The sequence below is a fragment of the Calonectris borealis genome, chromosome 1 (genome assembly GCF_964195595.1).
Source record: "Calonectris borealis chromosome 1, bCalBor7.hap1.2, whole genome shotgun sequence".
Taxonomy (NCBI): Eukaryota; Metazoa; Chordata; class Aves; order Procellariiformes; family Procellariidae; genus Calonectris; species Calonectris borealis.
The window spans coordinates 154694054-154715607 of NC_134312.1; the positions used below are offsets into that span (position 1 = coordinate 154694054).

The 21554-nt window shown below is 41.9% G+C and overlaps 1 protein-coding gene across 1 annotated transcript in view; it reads right to left on the reverse strand.

Annotated features, from left to right (window-relative positions):
* The window catches only part of COL4A2 (collagen type IV alpha 2 chain), a 105243-nt gene that overhangs the window by 19656 nt on the left and 64033 nt on the right, over positions 1–21554 (reverse strand). Inside the window, exons 14-29 of the mRNA XM_075140720.1 lie at positions 21385–21429; positions 18957–19010; positions 18623–18689; positions 17410–17511; positions 16842–16997; positions 15710–15802; positions 15255–15421; positions 13088–13160; positions 12896–13002; positions 11502–11703; positions 10715–10774; positions 9870–9932; positions 6262–6369; positions 4109–4330; positions 1744–1905; positions 982–1152 (exon numbers count right to left, since the gene is read on the reverse strand). Coding sequence (XP_074996821.1) covers positions 982–1152; positions 1744–1905; positions 4109–4330; positions 6262–6369; positions 9870–9932; positions 10715–10774; positions 11502–11703; positions 12896–13002; positions 13088–13160; positions 15255–15421; positions 15710–15802; positions 16842–16997; positions 17410–17511; positions 18623–18689; positions 18957–19010; positions 21385–21429 — 1852 coding nt within the window. The remainder of the gene's footprint in view (positions 1–981; positions 1153–1743; positions 1906–4108; positions 4331–6261; positions 6370–9869; positions 9933–10714; positions 10775–11501; positions 11704–12895; positions 13003–13087; positions 13161–15254; positions 15422–15709; positions 15803–16841; positions 16998–17409; positions 17512–18622; positions 18690–18956; positions 19011–21384; positions 21430–21554) is intronic.

Here is a 21554-nt window from a genome sequence, read left to right on the forward strand (position 1 = left end):
AGGCACCCAAGCTCTCTGAGAGGTAAAGAAGAGCGGGGGTACACCGAACTGCCTCAACTGGCCAAAAGGCGATGTTGTGGAGATGACCAGAACTTAGCGTCGTCTTCTGAAAGATCAGTTCAACCACTCTCCTACAGATAAGCTAGAGAAAGGTACCTAATTCCATGCAAGGTTTTTAGTCAGCCCGTTCTTCTATACGTAGAGATACAAATCATGGGTCTAGGACTGGCTGGCCCTTTCTCACCAAAAATTCCCATACTCCTCTTTCCTAAACAAAAGGATGCTGTTTTACACGGGTCATGCTAACAAATAGATCTTCATTCCTCTCAAATGACAGCTGATCAGTACTCCAGAGTTGTCCTAGGAAAAAAGTTCTATCTTTCCAACTGATGAAATTGCAACATGCATTTTTAGGCATGCACTCCCCCTTTGTGTTGAACTTGGCTTCACATGGAGTTGAATCCTGTTGAAACTCCCTGTGTGATGTAGACAATTTGCATTATACATAGCGTTTTTGTGGCTGGCAAGTGAGAATCTCACCTTCTTTATACTTAAGATTAGTATCCTGGTAAAAGTCAACATCGAGGTCTTGTGTCTGGCATTGCTCAGGACACAACTGTCAGCTTTAAAAAACTTTAAAGCAAAGGTTTGGGGAAACATCTCTTTAACTTCACTGAGAGCCAGTGGGAACTGGAACAAGGGAAAGACTTTTGGAGAGAGAAAAGAGTAAAAACTGTATTTTTTAAAAGGAGAAATAAAACAGGCATTGCCCTTCTAAACAGGGCTGCACGTCAGAAGCTAGCATTTTGCCCAGCACAACGCAGGGGAAAACAGACAGTGATTTTTGAACATACTAGGCATATGACCCTAATTCTTCTGTTTTAAACAGAGGTAGTCCAGCAGAGAATGCGTCCTGTTCATCTCAGCACAGAACAGCTTTAAGCAACATTACTCTTTTCAAAGCAGCTGTCCAGAGCTCACCTTTATCTCCTGGAAAGCCATCCATTCCGCTTATGCCAGGGGGACCAGTCACGCCAGGTATACCTTGTAATCCCGGGTAACCTGTTTCACCTTTGTCACCAGACAGACCTTTCAGGCCCACGGGGCCAGGAAAACCTTGCTCACCATCTTCTCCTCTAGCACCAGGTGGACCTGCCGTGTGAACATGCGAACAGGGAGATTAAAAAGCGTTTGGACATACATGATGATTTCATACAAGGTACCTCAAGAGGGAGATAACTGCCATCCTACCAGCTTCATCTTGAGGTGGGAAAAGTAGGATTTTTTTCAGCAAAGAACTGCAGAAATGATTATAAAGACAAAGCAGCTCATGAATGCAAACCAGTCTCGCTACCAGCTTGGTTCTGTACTCACTCCCAACAGGACCTTCCCCTCCTCTTTAATTTAAGAATTAAGCCCCTTTTCCATAAGAATACTCCCATTTAGTAGCTCCCTTCTCCCAGTCTGCCACCAGCAAGGTCTGATCTGGCTTGGTAGGCGGCTATAGAAGGAAAAGCAGCAGCTCTGCCAGTGAGGACCATCATCACCCCTACTTCCCACCTGTGATACCAGCACAGTTTGCAATCACAGTGTCTGCACTATTACTGTCATTTCCCTGGCTGGGAATTAAAGCATGGCATGTGCCACAACCCCAAGCTTAACTTTCCGCTGTGGAAACCATACAGTTGCCCTGCCACAGGGAACTGGCAGGAGGAGTGACACAGGACAGCAACAGTTCCTCACCAACAGGTCCTTGAGAGCCAGGCCTGCCATCTGGCCCAGGGTTTCCTGGTGGCCCTGGGAATCCACGCGTTCCTGGTGTTCCCGGCAATCCCATCAAACCAGGGAGACCTTGCGGCCCTGGATCTCCTTTGGGTCCTGGCAAACCTGGGTTACCATCCGCTCCTAAAATACCATAATCATGCATTAGAGAGCATAAATATCTAAAGGGCTGATTATTACATATCACTTCTGTGTATGCACTGGTCTTTCAGGGTATGTTTTTCCTCTGAAAATTCAGTGAGAACAGGAAAAGCAAATTAAACGACTGCTCATTAGTTTTAAAATAATTGACATTACCAGTACTGATCTTAATATTTGCATTGGAAAGGTTGACTGGCTCTTTCAAATGAATGGAAACAATTTGGCACCAGGAAAATACAGATGGAGCAGGTCTCTTCCACTTTTAACCCCAATAACTCTGTAATGCCTGATCTCTCTCTTTATCACATACATCTTTGTAAGCAGCTGACTGAACCACTGAAATAACACTCTGTATCTTTTTTAAAATGTGATAGGCAGGAATGGGAACATTTAAAGCAGACAGTGGGTTCTGGTTTTGTGTTATTGTTCAGAAATTTTCAAGTAAGGTTGTTACAAGGCGTTGTTATAAGATTCATACAAATTCCTAAGCAAAAAGGCCCTGATTCTACACGACTTAGTGCACTGGGTGAAATTTTACATCTCTACAATGTAAGAGCAAAGGAGGTGTGAAGATTTAAAAGGTAATGCCTGCTTTGCATTCAGATTGGAGAAGCAGCAGCGTACAAGACCTCAAAAGTACATGGCACTTAAAATCCAGGCCAAGTGGATCTGCTTCTCTTTATTCAGGTTATACATCAGTGTAGGTCCATTGGCGTGACTGTAGTTAAGCGTGCTTTATAACTGAGGTCACATAAGGTGAGTTTTCTCAAAAACAGAATACAAGCTTTAGCCCTCTGTTCTGAGGGGCTAGTAGTTTAAGTGGCATAGATGATATAAAGGAATCACTACCCACTTCATATAAAACTAAAAAAAATATGACTCATACAAAAATTCGCAGGCTTTTTTTGGAGCCATTCTGTCAGAACTGTAAAATAAATCAGGAACAGACAAACTAGTAATGCTTTTTCTTTTCACTGTATTATTTTTTATTATTACTGAAAACAGCTCTACAGAAATGCTTAGAAGGAAGGTGCAAAGTCACACAATTCTTTTTTTCCTTTTCAATCCATATTTTACCTTGAATTTCTTCCCCTTCGCAGAGGTGTTAGTGATGTTTTCTGCCTTTTCTCAAACTTGCCAAGTGCCACAGAGCTGCCTTCATCCCATTCCTTCACTCTGGGGCTCTACTGAAGGTGAAACCAGCTCTCCTCACTTCAAATAACTCACGTAAGATGATGCTCTTCTTTTCTTTTCTTATTTGCATTGAAAATCATGAGAAGAGCCTCCAAAACAGGTTCCTGTGGTATAGCTCCTTGCTTTGAGCTAGTCACACAATTACTACTCCTTCCTCACTTCCACAACAGGGCAAGGGGGTAATCAGCAGTCCTAAATTTAACTATGTGTCCAAATGCTACTGAAACTGTGTAGCAGGGCATGCTTCATTCCCACATGTGCTTTTGAAAGTCCTCCACAGAATTCAGAGAGTGACAAAGTCAGATTTTGTAGAGAAACTATGGTTTTCTCTATTTTCTATAAGGAGTTTAGCGTGTTTTTTAAGCTCTGTGAGATAGTGAAATAAAATGAACACCCTAAAGTTATGAATAAGCATATAATGTTACCTTTTTCTTGTTCCTGAATGTCCAAAGACTGACCAGGTAAAATGGCTTACTAACATTTACTAAACACTCTGTCCTCTTAGTTAAAATTTACAAATTCTGCACTAATGCAATGTGCTATTCTGCAAAGCCATGTATTATCCAAACGTTTTCTGGCGTGCGAAATAACCTCAGTATTATGCAGTATGTAAGTGAAAAGTCAGGATAATAACTACATTCCCTTAACTACAGTGGGAAAAATTAACAGTACATCTGAACACAACAAAGATGAGCAAAATCTGGTTCTCTGGTATCCTATTGTAGCTGATTTCATGTAGGGCAATGTGAAGGAGTGCTGGTCATAAGCAATGGATCTCCAGAAGGTTTTTGGAAGAGCCAGGCATGTTGGTAACAGTTGAGGGAGACGGGGAATGGATGGGAGTTCCTCAGGCACGGGGATTTGATGCTGGGGTCATCAGTACCTCTAACGCATCCTAACACGGTCTGTCACTACTTTCTCATCTCTATAATTTGGCTACATTTATATCACACTCTTACTCAAACATTTCTTTATTTGAAGTAGCTGTTACCTCTAATTCCTGGTACTCCTTGATCTCCTGGTGTGCCTTTCAACCCCGGGAAGCCGGGGAGCCCAACATCCCCTCGGGAACCTGCTGCTGCTCCTAAAACGTCACCGGGAAAGCCCTTCAGTCCTGCCGCTCCCGGAGCACCGGATTTTCCTGTAAGGCCTGGGTGTCCCTGCAGTCCAGGTAGACCATTCGGGCCCCTGTCTCCCCTGGGCCCAGTAAAACCTATAAATAAAACAGGGACTAGGCATCACAGGGTTCACTACAAATGTTGGAGTTCAAATCCTAGATACACCATCATAACGCCTTTTATATTATTGTAAATTCCCCTAGTTTTTAGCAGAAACCTGTAGAATCAAACGAAGTGTTATATAAATGTTTTTAAACTACGTAGCATTTATAAGAACATTTGACCAAATGTGGAAATCGGTAGATGTTACAGGTGACCCCTCAGGATACCTAGTGCCTGGGTGACAGAAGATCCACAGTTCCAAGCACAGTTACTTCTGTGCAACTATTCTGACATGGCTGTTGCAGCATTTTATAAACCTCTTATTTTGTAAGGGCAAGAAACTAGTTCCTTTTTGCTGTTCCAAAAAACAGTACACAAGAACCTGGTTTGATATGCAGCAAGGGTAAAACATTTCAGGGAGTCAAATTTGAAAAAATAAGTGAGGAGTGAATGCATATTGGTAAACTGGGAAGACCTGGGGGAGTTGCCCAGATGGGTCATTGCTGTTGCTGTTCCCCACACATGTCAAGGGCCCAACACCGATCGCTTCATGCTCTTGATGAAGGAACGCCACCGTCCCTGTCCTCCACCCTGTAGGTGAATGACTGGGAGGGCACAAGCCCCCGTTACCACAAATGACAGGGGAAAGGCTTCTTACGGACTGGGAAACTGGACCTGGACTGGAAGTTAAGTCCAAGCACTGGTGAAAGACAGTATGGAAGACTGCAGAAAATTGGTCTGAGTGCTGACCACTGTGGCCTGGGAGCCCTATGGTATGGAAGCCATAATTTAGCATTTAGAGCACTTTGCAGAGCTTAGCGGGGGAAATACAGGTTCATGGTCCTGCTCTATGCTGCATAGAGCCATGTTTTATAATGCATCCCTTGCCTGTTGACCAGGACATGCATCAACCCTTCCTTTGCTTTCTCTTTTGCTACTACAGATGCTGTAGGTGAGCCTCGAAAATACTTTCAGGTTCTGTGCTGCCTTAGGGCGAAGCAGCACCTGGGCACTGGATTTGGGAAAGTTTGCAGCACTTCGGTATCTGTGAGGATTTAGGATTTGGAAAACGGACAGAAGGAGAGAATTTCTAAAGAGCTCCTAAATTAAGTTGCATCAATGGCTTCTGAACTACACTACAGAAAAAACTCAGTGCCCATTTCTCTGACCAAATTAACCTGGTCAACCACAAGAAAGTGGTAGTTTCTGGCAGTAACTCTTGCTGGGCTGACTGATGATCCATGAACATACCCACTGCAGCTTATATGTGTGTGCAGTGGCACTATTTTAGGCTCATCTGACTTACTATCTACGAACAGATCAACTATACATGCAATTAATTGATGTGTCTTGGACATCCTGGAACCTCTGGAGAGATACGGAAGCCCTGGGATTTAATCTGTACCTATTACAAACTAGCATAAAATATGACAGGCACTGAACACTTGCAAACGCTGTTTGGAAACACAGCCACTTATGGGCAAGGTGAGTAGCTAGTACTCCGCCTTTGATATGTCCAGTATAACTTATACTAATGCTGGAAAGAGTTAAATAGAAGTACTAATAGTAGCATTTTTTTCCTTTCTGCATCATCATTCTGAGTATATTCCATTTGGAATCTGAAATATCTTGTTATTGAATTTCTTTATTTCTATGTGAACTTCATTAATTTTTACTGTCACATTTATAATTTTGCACTATAAAGCAGATTTTAAAAGGTTGGCGCCTACGTTACTTTTCATCGTTATAGAAGTTGCAGGAAATCCTTTTGGATTTGAAAAGTAGCAGTTTTGTGTAATAGTTTATTGTTTGAACGTGGAAGGGAAGATAAATGAAAATGTATCTGGAATCAAGTTTTTGTGTTTCAGTAACTGTAATAAAGAGGTCAAAAGTATATAAAGAATGACTAATTATTTCAAGATACCTGGAGGACCTGGGAATCCTTCCCGACCTGGATCACCTCGTGTACCATTTAGCCCTGGGTATCCCACTGGGCCTGGGTTACCTGGGAATCCTCTTGCACCTTTTGCACCTAAATTATATAAAAGAAAGTAAGAAAGTGTGATCTGAACAAGCAAACCAGAAATGTGCGCATAATGTAAGAAAAGGTAGTGGTAAATATCATCATGATGTGTTTCCGGATGCAAAGATGAAACTTTTTTTTAAATTTAATGGGACTATACTGTAGCTCTTTAGCAGTATTCAAGACCCCAAGACATGGACCAAAAATCTAGGCTAAGTGCTCTTACAGACATGGATTAACCTGACTTAAAGACTAATGACATGGAGACTACTGGGGTGAAAATAATGAGTCTCACAGACTTTTGGAGACTTTTAATATTTTGTAAATTAAGGCTTTTAGCTTAAGGTCAAAAGGCAATGTCAAATACAATGCTCAACAGAAACAGGCACAGATGAGATGCTGTAGGAGGAAGAAATTTTTCCCTTCCCTGCTAAACTGATCATGGAACAAGAGCAGACTGGTTTAGATAACCACAAAACAGAAATGTAAGGCTAAAGGTTAGATCTAATCATCCTAGAAACTGAATATAAATTAACTCACCTACTTACTATATTTGTAACAGTACAGGTCTATAGCTTCGGTAGTAAAAGAAGGGCTATGCCCTGAAAAAGTGTTCCTCTGGCACTGAACTCATGTTCATACCAAGGTATCTCCTGACAGGTAAAAATGAGACCTCGGTTCCTTGTGATGTAGTATTTGACATTTGGGTAAGGGCAATTATTACTGTTTCTTAACATCTCAAAACCTGCAAGCATTTTGTAGAATTGTTTTGTTAAGTTTATAAATTATTATTTTTTTTTTCATGCAATAGTTTTATTATGTGCGTCTCATTAATTTATTGCACTCCAAGATCAAGATTTTCTGGTAAAGTTCTTTGAAAATAATTCCTGTGGAATGCTTTGTTTCCCTACTCTCCCCAGCTCCTCGAACTCTTTAAGTTCCCAGCTCAGGCTTGAAGGTCGACAACATGCTTTAACATTTTAAGTGTTGTTGCTTAGTATCACCATGAATTACAACTGATTTATTTATTACACTGAAAGCAAGCTTCTCTCCACCTCTAACTATGACAAACCAAGGAAAATATCACTTGAATTTTGATACTTTTTTCCACTTCAGTTTTCTGAATTTCCATTATTTAACCATGATTTTTTTGAGTTTTAGCTGTTGTTTGTGAAGGGAAGAAGGAAACCTTTAAAAAGACCACAAATAAGGTGCACGTAAACAGCCAATGCAGTATGAATAGCATTTTCCCAGTGCTGTACAGGACTATTGTTCTCTCCTTTATATGAACAATAACTTCTCAGAAAGCAATTAAAAGGAAAAATCCTAGGCTTTCAGGTCTCAATGAAAAATTCTAATGTGCCTCTTTCCCAAATAGCATCTTGGTCTTGTTTCCCATCTGTAATAACTGACTTTCATTCATTCTGTTCAGTATTGCACTAATTAAAAAGCCATGTTAGAGAAAGAAGGCGGCAGATGGAGAACGCAAGCACTGCTTACCACATATTTTAGTAACTCATTATGCGATGTTAGCTGATGTTAACATGTTGTGCCAAACAGCAGTAAGAAAGTTTTTATTTTAGACCAATGTTTAGTTTGCAAGCACTTCAGCTGTATGTTTGAAACAGAAGAAGACTTAAACATTTTATTCAACAGCGATCATGTAGGTCTTGAGACTACTGAATACCCAGGATGTAAGTTAGGGTGGGCTGTGTATGTTGCCAGGAATTTCAAAGGAACACCAGGACATGAGGGTGTGAGACTATGAAGAAGACTCCTTGATATACTGGGTGCCATCAGCACCTAGGACACTGAGAGACTTGATTGTCTATAGCAGAGCTCCATCCCGGCTGAAAAGAAGGTGGAAAATCTTGTGGACAAAACCACATCACTCTAAGCAGACAATGAAAATAGTGTAAAGTGTTGGTGCTTTTGTGTTGATCTGGAGAATGTGGGTAGGAATGATGCTCCAGGAAACTACATTTACACAGCTACGGCAAGCAAGAAGCTGCAAAAAGTTATAAAATGTGTCCTGTTCCTCCCGGGTTTTCAGCTCCAGAGCTGCCTCAGGTTGAAAAGCGGCTATGAACAGAGTTCTGGACTCAGCAAGGGGCCTTTTCCAGTTTTTGGAGGGGAGGGATGCAAAACAAATCTTAAAATTACTGAAACATATAAGCTGACAAAGACAGAGAGAGATTTGTTAAAGAGCTAACCAAGAGTACAAAATGTAAACCACACGAAAACAGTGTCACTTGTGTTACAGAGTCTTACAGCTAGGAGTTAAATCTAACTGTATTTGCTGAAAGAAAAACCTTCAAGCTCATATGAATGAAAGAATAAACAAATCATCATACTCAGAAAAAAACTGCAAAGATGACAAAGAAAACAACCTTCAGAAGCACTGATCCTAACAACAAACTAAGGCTTTAGGACTAAGGAAACATAGGTCAGAGATACACATCATCTTTCAACAGAGATAAAATGTTCTCTTTTAAGATCCATTAGTCTGTGATAAATCAATCCATCGATCCATGCATGCCATAATAAACCTTGTGCTGGAGAAAAAAAAACTTGACCTTAAAATTTATAGTCCAGATCTCCGACCTTGGCTAAAGCACACAGGGCACAGGAATGGGTGCATCAAGAATTTTACATTTCCCAAACTCTGAAGGACCCAGTTATGGTTTTTGCAGTACCTTTATCAGCTGGCGATGAAAAACAGCTTTATTGCTTAGGCTGGGAGTACATAAGCTTATAGGAACTACCAGTGCTGGTCAGAGGTTCCCTCTTCAAGGTCAATTGTTATGACCACTCAGCACACCTTGTCCATGTTTCTCTCAATTCCATCTCACACAGTCCTTCAGACCCTGTGACCACCTCCTCCTCCTCTTTTTTTTGGAAAGAGGTGGGGAACCCTCAGTGCTAGGAAGGCCCAGGATCACCAGATGGTTCCTCTGGGCTAGGGTGGACCAGCTTTGCAATGAAGGTGTGCGTGGCTACAGACAGCGCAACTGCATTGCGTCAGACAACCTGACCCGTTACACCGAGCCGCGTTAAAGACTTCGGGCTCACACTTGCTCTGTATATCACACGAGGAGGAATAGTAAGAAGGATCTGCCACAGTCCTCCATTGCAACCTTTTATCACCCCGCTCTCAGAGGACAGGATTTTCCTTGTGAGGTGTCCGGTCAGCTCTGAGAGACCTCGGTATACTCTCTACCAATAAACTTGCAGATTCTCTCTGTATATTCTCACTTACTTGCATGTGGAGAACAGCAAATGGGCTGTCCTTTCTGTCTTCTGTTTCATGGCTGACGCTCATTAGCAAAGGCAGAATTAGCTCAGGAACGGTGCAGCCACCTGGGCTGCACGCTGCTTAGATCTCTCTGCCGGCTTCAAGTTAACGCTGTCCTCCATTGTCATTTCTAAAACTCACTGCCTGCTAAGGCTCAACTTTAATTGATCTGGCAAGATCTCCCTCAAAATGTACTGTGTGTGGAAAATGTTACCTGTGGCTCCTGGCAGTCCTGGCTTGCCTTGGGATCCCTTTGGTGGCCTCACACAGCCCGCGCCTGCAAACAAAGAGGGTTAATCGCACCGTACGTGCTCACATGCTGCCTCTCATCAGCTCTGCGCCTGCAGTTGGGACAACATCGTTAAAGCAGGTGAATGAAAATAACAGGCAAAACCCTAATTTAAAAAAAAGTTTTAGTCTTCATTAAAAAAAAAATTGGTCATTGGTGGCATTTTCAGGGGGGCACTCAGGCTGAGCTCCACCCCAAGAGCTGCTCTTCTGCCTATTTTACAGGGGCTACGGTGGCTGCTCCAGTTAGACCAGCATGGGAAGGGTAGTCCAACCTCAGGAATGACTGTATTTTTCAGAATAAGAGAGACACTTTGTTTCCCTGTAGGCAATTTATACCCCTGAAACAATCAAGTCAATTTTTGGTACAAATGAAGAGTTTTTTTCCTTTATATGTCAAGTTGCGTGAAAATCTTTACTCAAAGTTCTTCTTTAAAAAAAGTTGCTTAAATTTTCTTGGGCACTTAATTTCTGGGACTGATGCTATAGATTGCATGGTAATAATTATTTTGTCACAATAAACACTCAGGAGCGATGAAATAAAGAATTTCTGAATTGCAGAGCTAAAACTGCAATAATTTTAGACTATGTTCATTTGATTAAATTACTTTAGAGCTATGTATAGTATATGCATAGTTATTTGTGACCTGAAGTTCAAATAGTTTACAGTCGAGAGCATCCAAAGCAGTCATCAGAAAGAAAGTATCAAGCCATATGAGCAGCATAAGACTAAATATTAAAATATATTCAAGCCATTTGTATGTACAGTACCTGACCATATTGGCTCGGTTCCATCTCCTCTAGAAAAGTCTTCAGTGACCTGCCCACAGTCTATGAACAAAGAATGGGAAAAGACAGTTATTATTTAAAAGAGAAAAACTGTAAAATGCTCTCAATTCTAATCAAAGTGTCTATTACAACATCAGATAACGTATTCCCTTATGTATTTTGCATGCATACAACACAAACTATTTGCTATAACATACTGGAACTCTCTATCCATATATTAATTAGATCCAGGCCTGAAACTTAACCTTGTCAGAGTTAGGAGGCTACGTGTCCCCTGCACTGTGCAGAGTTGGCGGGTGCCTGCTCTGGCTTGAATATTGTGTCAGGCATCTCGAAGTCGAGCAATAAAACTCTGAGCCTGAGCTCTTGTGAATGTAGCCCTGGCGTTCTTATGCCGGAAAGAACTCGGAAAGCTGCAGAGATATTACGAAGAGCTCTGAAGGATGGATACATGATTTTCTCTGGTCAATTAAAAGAGAAAACCACCTGCGAGTTCTCCAATGGAAGACATTGCTCCATTGCCTCCAACTGCTTGAAACCTGAAAGATGTTACTTGCTAACACATTCATTCATGTTGTTTCAATACCTGACATGAAACTACTGGGACTTCGCAAGTATTTCCTTCTTCAAGATTTCTGGACAAGCAATCGCTTTTTACCCACATACACCCCCACCACATGCGACCTTTTCAACAATGTGCTGTGCAGATGCCGCACACAATTCAGTAATGATCTCCCACGGCTTTGATGTAAGACAGTGTGTCTCCTACCTAGTTGGCCAGGCTCTCCTGGCAGACCGGGCAGACCTGGAGGTCCCGGGTTTCCATCTTGTCCATGGTCACCTGGAGGACCCCGATACCCTTTTGGACCAGGAAATCCTTCACCCGGTGGGCCCGCTTCTCCTGGAAAGCCCTTTGGGCCTAATTCACCTGGATAACCAGGATCGCCAGGGAAACCTCTGATACCATCACCCTGCGGGAAGCGAATGGAGGTGGTCACTCCTGACTTTGCTGAGAAACAAACAAAACTCAAACAGTTGAACTACTCTCATGACCAACATTTTATAGGCAGTAATTCCTCAGGTCTTGCATCCCAGCTCTTTAAATCAACACTGCGAATAAAAGATATTTGAAATAATCTGACTTTAATTTAGACTCCATGGCACAAAAGACATGAAAGAAGCACTCTAAAGGGAGCATTCCCCTAAAAATGCTGGCCCGTGAATGGCACTTGGGCAATATGAATCACTGCTGTGGAGAGCCTTACTGCCCTTTCTGAAAAGCTGCAAGTGGGTTTCAGGAAACCACATGCATCGCTAGAGATGTTCTAGTGTGGCATTTACTTCTGAGACCTTGAGAAAAGCTGAGATAAAATTGCACCCAAATGGGCAGATTTTTTCTTTGTCTGTTCCTCTAGTGATATTTCTACACCATTGAATCAACATGGTGTACAAACATCACTAGAAAATGTTTCCATCCTCAGAAGTAATATAAAGTACCATCTTTACTGGTAGTAAAAAGCACTGTGGTCCAGATTGGACAATATGGCTCTGGCCCATCTTCAAATGTGATGTAAGAGCACCCCAGTGGTCCAAAACAGCATTTGTGATGGGCGAGATGAATTCCGTTTGCAAGGTATTATTTAACTTTTTCTTTTGCCTGCGGAAGGAGCTTAGAAAATGAACTAAGACTAAATGTCTAACTTCTAGATGGCTGCAGCTAGTTAGATGATGTGCTATCAAGCATATATATGATGACACAATTTACATTTTGAGAATGTAAAATGGTAGTAAATTTTGCTTTTCTTTAACTCAGTCGTAACAAAGCTGTTGAAGTTCAGTCACGCAGAATCTCTCTTAGACAATGCTAGAAGGAGTCACTAATAAACCACTAATTATCACAAACTAACCAGTAATAACAAGTTGGCCTAAATGGGTTATACCCTACTACTTAGTTGTTTAAATAAAATGGAAATAAAAGTGAAAGATCATTCTAAAACCCCTGAGAGTAAATCTGATGTTCAATATATCAATAACCAGCAAAGCCAGTCTAGTTGTGCATCATTATCTGTGAGAGAAGGATAGCCTGGTGATCATAACCCCTAAGAATTAAATGCATTAGTAACTGAATGTGGTGGAAATGATTTAGCTGTATTTGCTACTTACCGGAAGGCCAGGCTGTCCTGGTAAACCATCTAATCCATCTCTGCCTGGGAAACCATCTTCACCTCTGATACCAGGCAGCCCGGGATCTCCTCGGATTCCTTTGGTGCCTAAAGAAGACCTTTCATTGTGAGACCAATCTCTCATGAAAGGTATAAATAATAGCAAAATACACGATATGAATTTTTACTCTACCTTTAGTAGTTATGTATAAAGAATCTCCCTTTTGTCCTTTTGGTCCAGGAAATCCATCCTGACCCGAAAATCCCTGGTGTTGCACACATTGAAAAAAACAAAAACAAAACAGAAACAGAACCACTTAAGAAATAAGTATCAAGATTTGCATTTCCACAGTCCTGCTTAAAAAAAAAAAAAGTCTCCTTAAATTTTACTGCTTTCCCATTACTTTCTGTGAATGATTTCCTCTTCAGTAATCCCATTCTTGTGCCTGAATCTTATTAACATGCTCTAACTAGGACCAAGGTCTATGTGGAATGGAAGGGGAGCTTCTGCACGAGGACGGCATTGGGAGAGCTGTGGCTTTCCATGAGCTAGAGTCCTGCAGACAACTGCAGCTGCAGAACTGCATTGGAGAAAACATGGTAAATTACTCAGTGTTAGCCACTAAAGAAAATGCTGTAAGCAACTCTTTGGCACCATGGAAACAAAACTCAGGGTTATATTGACCTGCAATTCCTCCTGCCCACAGCCATGAAAGAGGACAGCCTCATAGCTGGCAGTGGATTGTGATTCACAACACCGTTGTGGGGCTGAAACGTAGCACCGTCTTCATTTACCAGAGACAAAAATTTGGGCACAGGGTGATTAAGTGACCTGCCCCAAACCACAGACCTGTGGGAAAGGTTTTGATTAGAGCTGCAGATCCCTGGTCCAACCCGGCACTTTGAGCTACAGCAGGTTGCTCAGGGCCTTGCCTAGTCAAACTTTGAAAATCTCCAAGGAGGGAGATTTCCTTTCTTGCAAAGGCAAACTGTGGTGAAGCTAAAGACCAGTCTCTGGCATTCCTGATCCCTTGGCATAATGCAGAATCCCCCTCCTGAACAGCCCATCTGAAAGTGGTATTGCTAGCTTCTGGCCAAGAGCCTTTCAATCACAGGACCAAACCCATGGTAGATGCTTGGGATAAAATTTTATTTTCATTAAATTGATATAGATCTGATCTAGATTAAGTATATTTATTGTCCGTATATGTAACTTGTTGAATGTGCTCAAAGATTTATGGAGTCACTTCTGCCTAAGAATATGGACTAAGAGTATTTAAGCTAAATTGTTTTACTTTGAATTTGTTGCAGACCAAAAGCTGAGATAAAGTCAGGGCTTTGCTGCTGAGTAATATTTTGCTATGCTATGCTATGTCTGTATATGTCTATACTACTGTCTGTTCCACAGTAACTTAAATTCTGGGATGAAGATATTGAAATTCTTAATTTCAAAGGCAAAAAACCTTGCAGAACCTGCAAAATTTTAACCGAAGTTTCAACACTGAACTTTTTGAAAATATTTCTGTCAATTTTTTCTACTTCTAGAAAGTAGAACTTTTCATAAAACTATTTTGAATTTTCAGCAAAAAAAAGACTTATTTTCTGCCTTTTTTTTGACAGCCACAATCAAGTCAAAATTTATTTTATTTTAATTCTAAAAAATCCCAAACTTAAGCAAGTGAGTTTGTTTTTTTGATGTTCAGAAGAGCCTAAAGCACTAACTGAAAACATTATGTTTGCTCTGACATCTTTGCATAAACAAAGATCAGGTTTGGGTCAGCTTTACAAAAATTTTATTCTAAAATCTTGAGAGATGTGACTTCCTGAAGTCAGTTCTGACTGTGAGGAACCATGATAGGTTGGCATACCACATAGTACAGCACCTTTAAGTGTAATAACAAGCAAAAAATTATAAGCAAAGCCCTTTTCTCAGGGTTACTGAATGGTGGTTTTTAGGAAGACTTAATGTATTGTAAACAAGAACGTTACATGTCATCAGTTTGACATTTGCAGCTTATTAGCAACAACCTTAGGTTACTACTGGAATTCTTACCCTTCTAGATGGTCAGATCATACTCAGTACTACAGCTGCTTGAAAGGGTTCTGCTGAAACAGCTTTGTTTAAACGGAAAGTGGACTTTGGATTATGTGGAAATCCTTTGCTCTTCCCAAAACAGCCTATTTTCACCTCCATCCTAGCAATTTTTGGCTTTCAGTATTTTGTAGATAGCAATTTGAAAGCTATTGAAGTGGCACAGAAAGAAAGAAATCGTACTTTTCATCATTTTTCCATGGATAATAGCTTGGTTTTTTTTCTAGTAGGCATATAAAACTATGCAATAAAGAAACAAGTATCTCACTTTTGCACCAGGGTAGCCAGGAATACCATGTGGTCCTTGATCACCAGGTTCTCCTTTCCTCCCAGGCTGGCCAGGGGTTCCTGGGAAGCCAGGAGGGCCAGGAGGGCCAGTAGAGCCCCTTCTGATTTCATCACCCACAAGGCATTTACTGCAATCCCCTTCTTCGCCTAAGGAAAGGATTAAAAAGAGAAGAAAGAATGCTCTTTCACAACAAATAGACGTTTAGCTGTATCCATTTCATATATAGACTTGAGAATACTTGAGTAGTTTCTCAAATACTTGAGAAAAGAACTTTTTTTTCCATATAAGAAACTAACACAATGTTTCCTTGTTGCGTTAGCCCCAGATCAAATTCATTGGTCCCTGAGCATGTCTTAGTTCAACAAACTCAGACTGAATACAATGGGAGCTTTACACAATGCAGATCATCTATCGAGTTATCTCTTCTAACCTACCTTTAGGTCCTTTTTGTCCTCTTGGCCCAGGGAAACCTTGCATGCCAAATCTACCTGGCGTCCCCTCCTGTCCTTTTAATCCAAAGAGAGAACCTAGAAGTTTAATTAAATAAAAACATAAATTAATCTACTGTAGATTTACTTTTCTTCTCTTTCCTCTCTACTCCTTTGAGCTACACTGCATCTGCCCTTTTCTGTTTTCCCTAATGTCATTTACTGTCTAACCCAGCCTGTTGTCATCTACCCCCTGCTCTCTCCCTCTCTCCCTCTTCTCACGGTTTCCCACACCCGTTCTCAGTAACTTCCATCTGCTCTGGCAGATGATCCTTGCCATTCTTTGCTCTCTCTCACCCAGAATTCCGTTGCTCCTCTCTCTCAGCACAACCTACTTCGCAGTACCGCCGACCACCTGCTCTGAGTCACCTCCTGCACATCCTTTTCTCCACTCCTGCTCTTGCACTACAGTGTGGTGCTTTTCGCAAAAGCACAGCACAATCTCAGTCAGAAGCGGCCTCTGGAGGCCACCTGGTCCAACTCTCTGCTCAAAGCAGGGCCAACCTCGAAGTTACAGCAAGTTGCTCAGGGCCTCGTCCAGCTGACTACTGAATATCTCCAAAGACGGAGAATCTACAACCTCTCTGGGCAACCTGTTCTAGTGTCTGACCACTCTCATGGTGAAAAAGGTTTCCTAATATCTAAGCAGAACTTCCCTTGTTGCAGCTCATGACCATTGCCTCTTGCCCTGTTGCTGTGTTCCTTAGTGAAGCATCTGGTTCCATTTTCCCTATGTCCTCCAGAAAGGTAGGGGAAGATAGCAGTAAGATTCCCCTTAGCTTTCTCTTCTCCAGGCTAAGGAAGAAATCCAGCTCTCTCAGACACTCCTGGACACTCATATCCCTCCCCCAGCCCAAACCAGACCTTCTTTTCTTTCAAATGTTGCCAGGAATGTCTAAAAACCATGCAAACCTTTCCTTCATTGATAAGCATACAACGTCTCTCCCATGTGTCCTCTCCGCCACCCATTTAGTTTCATTCCCTCAATCTACTTTCTCACTTTGCCTTGCCAACAGCTACCTTTAAAATAAGCAAAGATGTTCCTGTGAGTTCTTATCATCTCTCTTCAAGCACTTACCAGGGGATCCAGTGGGACCAGGTGGACCACGGAGTCCTGGTGTGCCGTGCTTACCCGGAAACCCAGGTGGGCCTGCCTGATAAGCGGGAGATCCTAATTCACCTTTTTCACCTTTTGGTCCCATTTCTCCAGGTAAGCCTGGCTTATCCCCATCCACTGAAATAGAATCAGGGAAGAAGTTCAGAACAATTTCTTAACAACACTGCTCATGTTGTAATGAGCAGTAATGCAGCAGAAGGGAAAGTTCATGCAACTGCATCGAGCAGGCAAGGAAAAATGGAGATATTTAGCATAGAGCAAAAACGGTAACTGCACTTTTCACTTGAGCAAATCAATAGCAGTTACTGAAGCAAGGCTCTGTCTTCATCTCTACTTCAGTTGTTTTGCCAGAGCCCCATTGAGGCTGAAGGAAAATGCTCCTCTCGGTTTTTGCCCCCGCAGTTAGTTACCTACCACTCTGCACTGCATATTCCACGGTCCACGCATATATTTCCCCCACCTTGAGCCTGTATCAGTTAAAACTCGCTATAAAGTTGAGCTGTTGGAACATGCGTTGCTGGGATATTACCATCAGAGAATCCAGGAAGACCAGGCAGCCCACGATCTCCCTCCTCTCCTGGGTCTCCCTGTAGTCCAGAAACACCTGGAAAGCCTGGTTCACCTCTTGCACCTGAAAGACATCCCCGGTTCCACAGAACACGTTAGTGCAATGCTGTTTGTGACCCATAAATGCCAACTTGTGATACGCTGCAGATTGCTCAATTCTTAAAAAGTAAAAATTAGGAACTTCAAGGGCTTCAGAATATTAGAATTTACAATCGTTTCTTAAAGGTAGCTTTTTTTTTTACCAAAAGCATCTGCCTGGGCCCAGCTATTGCCTGCAGACAGTATCATGCTCTTATCAAAGGTCAATGACAGTAGAGGACATATGGTGTCTCCAGCCCCCCCGCCTGCTTCCTCCTCTCTCTACACAGTCTCTCCTGCTCCTAAAAGCCTGGCAGGGTATTCGGGGCGATGTGAACGATGTTTTGAGCCTCTTGCCCCCTTTCTCTGGGAGGAAGGGAACCATTTATTGTTAGACTCCCTGGCGTTCAACAAGAATAGTAAACTCAACGGTATGAGGACATAGGGTGGGGCAATGGCATGTGATCATCCTTGCTGTTTGCTGGCACCTTCCCTGGAATAATTTTAGCCTTGGCAAACTGGTATCACCTTCTATGGGTTTATAGTCTGGCCAGCCAGAGCCACCACATCTCTGCAGGACAGCTGACAGTGGGTGCTACATGCCTACTGAAAAGATCACAAAGGAAATCTGTCAATTTAAAAAAGGAAAAAAAAATCCTCTTCTATTCCTCAAGGCTTTTTAAATGTTTTTTTTGTTTCCTCTCTAAATATTAGATTATAAGAATGGTCTCTGCTGTGCTGCCATTGCTGCACTTTATCCAGAGTCTCTGAAACAGGACGCAGAAGACAGACTCTCCCATTCTTCCTTTCACTGGACAACAAAGTCACATGCTTTTTTGCTTGTTTCTTCTCTGTGGACACGGGAATGCATGGATGCCTTTCGTATAGCAATCCAGTGTCAGCAGGAGAGACAAAGAAGCCACCTGCCTGCAAAAAGGTGATTAGGGCACTCTCTTGGAAGGCAATTATACCTTCTGGAACAGTTTAGCAAACCACAGTTTTTTAAGGAGTTGAATTCTCAGAATTTCATGCTTTTGATCTATGTAGAAGGTAGTAAAATGCAGCTAAGATAAGCAATCTAAGCAAAGACGACGTACCTTTCCTTGGGATGCGAGAAGGAAAATAGGAAACTGGTCCTGGAGGACCAATCTCGCCTGGCTCCCCCTGTTAACAGAAGTTGAAGTATCACATCTAAGCACATTATTCTAGAGAATTTCTTTTAAAATGGAAAGGTATGCCCATGAAACACAAAGAAACAAACTTTCAAAAGCACTGACATGACTTTTAAGATATCTCAGAGATTTCAAGTTAACAAACCACATAACCGGTTCTACAATGACGACAAGCACAATTGTTATTACATGAGAGAAAAGAAAGAAAGCAAAATGACATCTGGTTTATTGCTTCTAGCAAATGAAAGTAAAGCAGTACCTTGCTTCCCCTAGGACCATAGCCACCTGGTGGACCATCAAATCCTGGAAAACCCTGTAATACACATAAAATTGATTGACTTTTCCTTTACCAGAGAGAGAATAAAATTATTTGGTCTGTAGCAGCTGGCTTCCTCCGATGTTAGTGTGAAACCTATGCAACAGAGCTGAGCAGCGTGTCTCCCTGGGGTGTAGTAATTCGGGTAACACCATTCAGTCTCCTCGTGTTTTGATGATCTCTTGGACCAGGCCTAACTCCCATCAAAGGCCAGAGGGACCTGCGGGGGCACAGGCTCTGTCGCCCCTGGCAGTGGTGCAAACGGAAGGAGCACCAACACTCACGCTGTCCCATGGAAGCTGCAGGACGAGGGAGGGGAAAGGGGATCACCTCCGTGCCAGTTGACCCTGAGACACGTGGGCCAGGCCGCCAGAACACACCAACCTGCTGCAAGGAGACTAAACGAGTCTGAATCATTATGAGTGGACGTATTTTCACTGGAATGCAACAGCAAGCAGTGAAATAGCACTGAAGCGCACAGGTCCTTTTTACTGTTTTCCAGGTGTCTGGAGCCTGTTTGGCCAAAGAGGGGTTCCCCGGCTGAATGAGAAGAACTCAGGACCAGCCCTGAAGGCGCCTTCACCCACCTCTTCCACGCCCGGGCATGCCGTATCCCAGAGAAAATTTTCCATCTCTACCCCAGCAAATGTTATAATATTTAAGATCCTGCCCACTTCATTCTTTTAAAAGGTTTGAAATCCAAAGCATGTGGTAAAACACAGTACATCTATCTCATGAGAGCATATTTCAGCTGCTGGGGGTGCACAGAGCAAAGTGCAGATTTGGGTGATGCTGATACAGAAGAGATGATATCTTCTGTGTGCTTTACTCAGCTCTTTGACAGCTTTTGTTCTCTATAGAAAATGTTCATATGTACTCTGGAAAAAGACTAGTGTAAAAAAGGTGAACTTTTAGGAGAAAACAGTGGCCAGATCATCAACCGACATCAATTAACACAGTTTCATTGAAACAAGTAGATGTGTATAATTCACACTAGTTCGATTATTAGCCAGCTTTTTTAAAATTCAGCATCTCCCGAGTTTCACAGTGGGAACAACTCCTACACAGAACTTGAATGTTAATAACCAGCTCTGTAAGTCACTTACACGGTTTTGAAGCACTACAAAAACCACAGCTCTCAGCAAGATGCCACAAACTGGACCGCACGCTTCAGAGACCTTTCCGTAATGGCAACTTTCACACCATCAGAAAAGGAGCCTCTTGAGTATCAGGTGTAAAATCTCTTTACGCTAGGTGGAGCTGCTGGCCTAAAACTGAAGCCAGCAGCTTCCTAATTAATTGCGACTTCATCTGTGTGCAGGCAGGACTTAACCATCCTTCCTTCTTTCTTAAGAATCGAATCACTCGGAAATCAACAAAAAGGAGGTTGTTGTGAACAGCACGTCGAATAGGCTGTCCTCTCATACACGTGTTATACAATGATCTCCATCCAAATCTCCATCCAAACCAATGTACCTTCTGCTAAAACTGTTGCCAAGATTCACCCTCAATAAGGGGAGGCCACTGACCGTTTCTGACAGGGGCATGAACCTGTATTACAGTCAATCAGTGGGCTTTAATGGGTTTTGCATCAGCCTCTCCATGAATGTATTCTGATAGCATATTCCCTTCCACACCACCAGGTTTTGTTATCGGACTGAATAGCTGTGCAAATGTCATTTTTCATATTTCATGTGCTTTTATGTCCCACGTGTTTCATCTTATTATTGTTATGCCTTGGTGGCAGGACAAATCCTTAAACAACTAAGGATGGAGAAGCATGGAAAAGTCTTGCACTCCACGATCCACAACAGCTATTTGAATACATCATGGAAGTAATTTCTAATGCTGATTGAAGAAGCCTTTTCTGAGCACAAACAGAAAGTATGAGCTCTCCTCCATCTGACAGAATGCTATTTTAAATATTTGGGTGTGTTTCCATGGGGACAGGGATTTAACTGGTACATTTATCACTTTCCTTCTCTTCTTCTTCTTCTGTGATATTCAAGATAACCATACATCTCAACCACATCTGCACAAAGCTATTAAAAAAAGTAAGTTTCTGCCTGTAGGAAGAAAATTATAGAAGTCATGGTCACAGTAATGGGAACAATGAAAATGGCACCTCCCCGTAGTGCTCTTAAAACATGCTCATGTTTTAAGCAAAACAGACTTTAATTGTAGGGCTATTTTTTTTTCTCACTGACAAGAAAACTAGCTGACCCAAAATTACAATGATGGATGAATCCAGATGATATTTGTTATACTACAGCTGGTGTAATTGCAGGCAAAATTTGTCCTCTACAGTTTACTTTTCAGACAGATTGTCTACATATGTGTTAGAAACAACAGTCTTGTATGAAATACTCACTCTTTCTCCACCGAGTCCCGGAAAACCATTGATGCCAGGCAGTCCCTACGAAGGCACAATAAAATTAGCAAAATAAAGTGACATCATGACATCCTAATGGTTAAGTACCATTATTATTTCTTAGATAAAATAAATCTGACAGCTTGAAACTCTAACAGTCAGAGTTCAGA